Raw genomic sequence first — 7,295 nt, 5'->3', positions numbered from 1 at the left:
TGCGGGTGCTGGGGATACAGTGAGGAGCAAAACCGGACCAAGAGTGAGGCAGGAAGTAGGGAGGGGAGAGCAGAGCAGGAGGCCTCCAGGGGAAGAGGTGACAGGAAAGAGGTTGAAGCTTCCGGGACCCTGCACGACACTCTCCCCTCCCCCCCCAACTGCCCTCCCCCTCCCAGTTCCTCCTGGCCCGGTTCCTCTTTCCCACTGATTCCAGAGCCGGGTCAGCCCATACAAAGCCAGGCCTCCTCTCTGGCGGAGGGCAGAGCTGCTGGGGTGCAGTGCTCAACATGCCCGCCCGAGCACAGGCCCCTCGGTTGCTACCACTGCTGCCACTGCCGCTGCTGCTCGCCCTGCTGCCAGCCACAGGTGAGTGGGTGAGGGCGCCCTGGGGTGCCCGGGGCCCATGACAGCCCTGACCGTGCCCCCCCCCCAACCCTGTTCCAGGCTCAGACCCCGTACTGTGCTTCACCCAGTATGAGGAAGCCACAGGCAAGTGCACGGGCCTCCTGGGGGGAGGTGTCAGTGTGAATGATTGCTGCCTCAACCCTGCCTACGCCTTCCAGAAGCCTGGCAGCAAGCTGTGCCAAGCATGCAGGTGAGGGGGCACGGGGGTTGCAGGAGAGGCCACCCACAACTGGGGCCTTTGCTCCTCTGGGATTTCCAAGGGCGACTCCAAGGCCCTGATCAGGACCACAGCCCAGAGGTTCTCAGCCTCTGTTGACATTTGGGGCCAGAACATTCTTTGTTGTAGGGAGCTGACCTGTGCATTGCAAAACCTGTACTCTGGAGCCTCCCTGTCCTCCCACTTGATGCCAGTAGCAACTCCCCCAGCCAATCGCGACAACCAAACTGTCTCCAGACATTGCCAATTGTCCCCCCACCCGGGGGCAAAACCACCCCGGGTTGAGAACCACTGCCATAGCTTGGTTATTGAGCACTTCCTGCATACTGGAAGCATCGTGGGTGGAGTACAGCTCAGGTATTCTGAAGGTAGCTCACATCCCCTAATTGTGATTTCAGCTCATACTGAATGCTTACTGTATACAGATGTGTCGTGGGGGTGGGAGAGTTTGGGGAATTGTGAGGGCAGCTCCAGGCTCCTGATTAGCCCCTAGTTATGATGACACTTCACGTTATTCGTTGAGTACTCCCAGCACACTGGATGCATTGCAGAGGTCATGGGTAGCTGGAGGATTTATGAGGGTGTCTCTAGTCTCCCAATCATGATGCCAGCCTACATGTATTGAACCCTTACTGTATGCCAAACATGTTTTCTAACAGTTTACTGTATATCCTAGATACACCCTATGGAAGGGGAGCTTGGGGAGTTTTGAAGGCAGCTCTGGGCCCCTAGTCGTGTCAGCAGTTCACATCAGTTTAGTATTATGCTGTGCAGGGAGTTGGGGATAGATCTGGGGTATTTCTGACCAGGTCTCTCTAAGCTCACTGGGTTAATAGCTCCTGTTTATGTAGCACTTCCTGTTTACCAGCTATCATGTACGGTGGTCACCTGGCAGGTTTCTGACAGCAGGTCTGGGCCCCTAGTCCTTATATTTGCTTACTGCATGCCTGGCACTATCCTTGGGGGACCTCAAAGGGTTCCAGGTCCCCGATCGTGAACGTCAATGATATCGTTAAGTGCTTACTGCGTGCCCTCCTCTTCCCATTTAATCCCTGACATCCCTAAAGAGGTAGGTACTCTGACCAATCCATTCCACATACACTCAGCCCGCACCCCTGCCCTGTGCCTGCCCACACTCTGTAGTCCAGTACATCATCCTTGCCAGCTCCAGCCAGGATGAGACATATGTGCTCCTCTCTGCAGGCCTCCACGATGGTCACCGTGGTCTGCGTGGGCCCCCTGCTCGGTGACCTGCACTAAGGGATCCCAGTTACGGCACCGGCGCTGCATAGGCTGGGATGGGCAGTGCTCTGAGAAGGTCGAGCCTGGGACCCTCGAGTGGGAGCTGCAGGCCTGTGAGGACCACCCGTGCTGTCCTGGTGAGGAGGATCCCCAAGGCAGGCGACCCTGGGAACAATCAGGACAGAGGCCCTAAGGGCAGGACTGTGCCTGATGTGTGTGAGGCACTAAGGAACAGGCCGGTGTGGCTGGAGGAGAGTTGTGGGAGGTGACATCAAAGGGGAACTGATCCTTGTGGGCTAGGCTAAGGATGCTGGCTTTTATTCTGTGGTCGTGGGCAGACGGGGAACGTGAGTGGACTTGGCTTGTGACATCCCTCTCACTGTCAGGAGGAGGGCAGATTGTATGTGGTGAGGGCTGAAGCAGAGGGGACCGGTGTGAAGGCTACTGCAAGAGTCTGGAGGAGCAATGATGTTGCACCAAGTGTGGCAGAGGATGTGGGGCACGTGAGGAAGCAAGGACCCCCGCATAATGCCCCCATTTCCATCCTGTCCCCCTCCCTTCTATCCCACAGAGATGGGTGGCTGGTCCAACTGGGGTGCCTGGACGGCTTGCTCTGTCACCTGTTCCAAAGGGACCCGGACCCGTCAGCGAACATGTGATCACCCCACCCCCAAGTGTGGGGGCCACTGCCCAGGAAAGCCACAGGAGTCAGAACCCTGCGACACCCAGAAGGCCTGCCCCAGTGAGTGAAGGCAACCACAGGGCACTGATGCAGGCACCCGGGGTGGGTCTGGGGGTTCCAGCAGGGAACTGCCAGGGCTGGAGGACTTCAGCATGCATGACCACACTTAGCATCCCCCCGCCCTGTCCCACCACAGTACACGGGGCCTGGGCTGCCTGGGGTCCCTGGGGCCCCTGCTCGGGTTCCTGCCACGGTGGACCCAGCAAACCTGTGGAGATACGAAGCCGCACGTGTTCTGCACCTAAGCCGTCCAAGGAGCCTCCTGGAAATCCCTGCCCGGGGCCAGACAGTGAACAGCAGACCTGCCCCGGCCTGCCACCCTGCCCAGGTACACAGGGATGAGGCCTCTGACACTCTGTTCTTGACTCGGGCACAGACACTCTGCCATTTCAGGGGATAGAGATCCTAGGCCACGTGACCATGGATCTCTTCACTGGGGCTTCGTTCGTCTGCCTCGAGGGTCTAGGGGCTGAGGGGAAGATTGAGGTGGACTTTCTTCTCACTTCATCCCCCACCCCAACAGTGGCTGGTGGCTGGGGACCATGGAGCCCTATAAGCCCCTGCCCTGTGACCTGTGGCCTGGGCCAGATCCTGGAACAACGGACATGTGATCACCCTAAGCCCCAGCATGGGGGCCCCTTCTGTGCTGGTGATAACGTCCGGACCTTAATCTGCAACACAGCCGAGCCCTGCCCAGGTCAGTACCTCAAGATGTATTGTCGCTATGCCTTAGCCCTCACCCATCTCTGCTGCCCAGTTCCTGCTACTAATGCCTTGTTCCTGCCTCTGACTCCCCCATTCCTGGCCCTGGTGCCTCAGTCCCACCCCTGATCCCCCATCCACACATCTGCTCACCCCCGCTCCTTCCCCCAGTCTTCATTCCTTCCTCTGGATCCCTTCACTGGCCCCCTTCTCTGGTTGCCCCTGTCTCTGCAGTGAACGGAGAGTGGGGGCCCTGGGGGCAGTGGAGCCCCTGCTCCCGTCGGAACATAAAAACTATCAGCTGTGAGGAGATCCCCGGCCAGCAGACACGCACTCGGAGCTGCAAGGGCCGCAAGTTTGACGGGCAGCGGTGCATCGGGGAACAACAAGACATCCGTCACTGCTATAACATCCAGCGCTGCCCCTGTGAGTGCCCCTGTGGACGAGCCTGTGAGGCTGGGGCCGCCCATGCAGTGAAGGGGGCGGTTCTGACTCTACCGTGGACCCCATGTCCCTGCCACCTCTCTCTCTCTCTCTCTCATTTCCCACCCCACTGAGACCTCTCATTCTGACTCCTTGCAGGGAAAGGCTCGTGGTCGGAGTGGAGTAGCTGGGGGCTGTGCATGCCCCCGTGTAAACCCAACCCTGTACAAACCCGCCAGCGCCTCTGCACAGCCCCGCTCCCCAAGTTCCGGTAAGTGAGGGGGCACAGTGTGCCCAGGAGGGGGCGGGAGAGTCTGCTCAGCTCCCTGCAACCAGGGCGTCCACTCCTGGGTCTAAGGTGCCTGCCCTGACAATTGCCACCTCTCACCTGCAGGAAGAGGAGAGAAACTAAGGAAGCAGCTGAGAAAGAGAATACTGAGGGGAGAATTGGTAGCCTCTGTGCCCTCTGAGCCTCTCATTCAGTCACTCAGCCATTCCCCCATTCCCCCAGTCCTTCCTGTGACCGTGTGCTCTCACTCTCTCGGTTACCCATGCTTCCATTTGCTCCTTCTGTCACTCAAGCCTTCATTCAGTTATTCATTCCTTCAGCCGCCCACATCTCACTCGACGTCTCACTGCCCCAAGGCACTCGAAGGCCTTTTCGGCAACAATCATAGGCCCACAGAACCCAGGTCCCTTGGGTCCCCCAAAGGATCCAGGTCAGCAGGGCCCTGACAGAAGGCAAATGTGGAACAGTTGGGGCATGGATAAGGGGCTGCCATCTTGACCCAGGCCCAGGAAGCTTATCGGGTCTCCCCTGGCAGGAGGGGCATTCCCAGTGTCAGGACTGTGTGAGCAGAGTCCTGGACATAGGTGACCAGCCGCCCGAAGTGTTTCCTGGTGGCCCAGGTGTTGGAGAGGGTTAAAACGCCCACTCATCCCTTCTGTATTTCCAGATACACCAAGCCACTAGATTGAGTGGGCCATTCTCAACTCATGGAAGACCTGCCATCTGGGAACTGGTCTCTGGCTCTGGGGTTTCTAGGGGATCTTGAAAAGGAGTTAGAGGTGTTGAGTGGAGGCAGAAAGCACTTGACAGAGTGGGGAAACGAATGGATTTGAATGAGGGGACTGGAGTGAGAGCAGATGAATGGAGTGCTTGCCTTGTGGGAGGAATAAGCCAGGCAAAGACCATTCTGGATGTGGGACTAAGTCCAGATGAAATGGAAGAGAGAGAGGTTGGCTTGGGGCAGGCATGTGGGCCCAAAAGCAAGGTCTCGAATACCAGGGCAAGGCATCTGGCGTCTTTTCCAGTGGGCAATAGAGAGAGACGTAAAGGATTTGGAAGGTAGGAGAGGGTAACTCTTGTCAATAAGGAACAATTACCAGCATTTATTGAGCGCTTACTGTGTACCAGACAGCACTCTGAGCATTTTATCTAAATTAACTCAGTTATCCTCACTCAGCCCAGTAAGGTGGGTATTATCATTATGCCAATTATTCCCATGTTTCAGATGAGCAGAGGGAAGATACAGAAATTGCCCAATATCTCATAGCCAGAAAATAGTGTTGGGCACACAGTAGGCACTCAATAAGAATTTGTTGAATGCATTCTTGCCTTCCTTGAGCTTCTCCCCTCCATTCCCCTCTAATGCCCCAGGCCCACCGTTACCGTGGTCGAAGGTCAGGGTGAGAAGAACGTGACCTTCTGGGGGAAGCCATCAACACTGTGCGAGATGCTGCAGGGGCAGAAGGCGGTGGTGGAGGAGAAACAGCCCTGTCTACACGTGCCTGAATGCATAGACCCTGAGGATGAGAAGCTCTAACACCTCTCTCTCCCACTCTGACCCCCGGACCTCCCAAACTTCAATAAACGGATCTCTTCCCCAGGAGTGGGGCAATACCATCTTCTAAGCCAAAGGGCACAGCACGGGCAGAGTAGCAGCGGCTTGTTGTGGAAAACAGTATTTTCCGCTCTGGCCATAGTTTGGCAGGAGCGAAGGCGAGTATCGGTCCCTTCGTGGCCGTCTTGATCCCAGCGTCTGCCCGCACCCCCCCCCTTCCGCCTTCTGCAGCGCCCTTGGCCAGTACAGCACGTTCCTCTGCAGAGCTCCGCGTTACGGGTTTCCTGGTTGGCTACTCGCCCTGGCAGGCACTTTCTGATTGGCCGACGTGCCCAGGTTTCTACCCGCCAGAGCCTCTCGGCTGGCGGTTCCGCGTTAATTCGGCGTTGAACCGCGGCAAAGGCGGCAGAGGCATGCCTGTGGTTGGCACCCCGCCGCTCGAACACCTGCACCCACCCACTCCCAACAGCCCTGCTCCAATGCCACAATTAGCAGAGACGAAATAGCTCCGCGAGACCGCAAGTGGGGGGATGGCCGGGGGTGGACCGAGGAAGTGCCTGTGAGGTGCTCTGAGCTGGGGCAGGAGCAAACAGAAGCTAGAGTCAGCATCTGCCAGAAGGAGCCCCCGGGACAAACCCAGACACAGATTCCTTTGGTATTTGTACATTCATTCAACACTTGATAGCGTCTACTGTATACTAGAACTAAGTCCGGGCATCTGGGGTGGAGGAGGGCTGGTAGAAGGAGAGGACATCTGAGCGAGGGAACAAAGTCAGAATATGTGATCCTTTCGTTTGAACATTTATTCAACACTTATCAACGCCTACTGTATACTAACAATAGCGCTGGACATCATGGAGAATAGAGGAGAGGAGTCAGAACGGCACGTGTCTCCACAATGAAGGGAACAAACCCAGGCACTAATACTGTTAACATTTGCTCATTCGATTTTGCACCAATTCGCATTTACTGAATTCTGAGCCCCTTGTGATGAGACAAATCCTAAGAATCATCATAACTGTGGAATTAGCTAATACCTAATGTGCCTGGTTAGTGTTTTAAGACTGCATAGCATCATGAATTCATTTAATCCACAACAAACCTAAGAGGGTCAATATTATCATCATTCCCATTTACAAAGGAGTAAACTGAAGCACAGAAAGAGAGTAGGCTGAACTTTTGAAGCCCCATGTGTGCTGTGAGTGGAGGGACCCCTCTGTGAAAGGGTTCAGATGAAAGATTCATGACACCTGGAGTCTGTCAGGGTGCTACTTTCTCTGGGTCGATTTCCCTCTGTAAAATAGGTCAGTTGATGGGTGGAAGTAAAGACAAAGTTGATGAATTTTTGGTCATCTTGGGAAGACTGAGCTGAAGTGAGTGATTCTGGTCGCTACCACAGGGTATGAGAGGTCTGTGTTTACAAGAAAGTGGAAGTTTGTGCATTATGAGACATATCTTTGTGTATGTATGATATGCAGACCTATGGGTCTGGGCAAGAATTAAGGATGTATTGAGTGTATGCAGAATGCATTTAAAGTTACAGCCATGTGTGCGCCATAACAATCTGAATTATAGATGTGTGTGTGTGTGTGTGTGTGCACATGCACGCATGTACATGTGCATTAATGTGCCATGGATATGTGCGAGTGTGCATTATAAACGCGGGTACGATACTGATTATGAACATATGTCAGGTGTGTGTGTCTCAGGGTCATTGCTC

The 7,295-nt window shown here is 55.4% G+C and overlaps 1 protein-coding gene across 1 annotated transcript; it reads left to right on the top strand.

The window, feature by feature from the left end:
• The first annotated feature begins 206 nt into the window (after nucleotides 1-206).
• On the top strand, nucleotides 207-5,623 carry CFP (complement factor properdin). Its single transcript, XM_058714860.1, has 9 exons — nucleotides 207-366; nucleotides 445-595; nucleotides 1,826-2,001; nucleotides 2,436-2,606; nucleotides 2,743-2,934; nucleotides 3,130-3,303; nucleotides 3,543-3,734; nucleotides 3,891-4,002; nucleotides 5,392-5,623. The coding sequence occupies exons 1-9, from the start codon at nucleotides 288-290 to the stop codon at nucleotides 5,555-5,557; spliced, it is 1,413 nt and encodes a 470-aa protein (XP_058570843.1). The 5' UTR covers nucleotides 207-287; the 3' UTR covers nucleotides 5,558-5,623.
• Nucleotides 5,624-7,295: the final 1,672 nt, after the last annotated feature.

Source organism: Neofelis nebulosa, chromosome X (assembly GCF_028018385.1).
Source record: "Neofelis nebulosa isolate mNeoNeb1 chromosome X, mNeoNeb1.pri, whole genome shotgun sequence".
Classification (NCBI taxonomy): Eukaryota; Metazoa; Chordata; class Mammalia; order Carnivora; family Felidae; genus Neofelis; species Neofelis nebulosa.
This window is presented reverse-complemented; position numbering and strand designations above follow the sequence as displayed.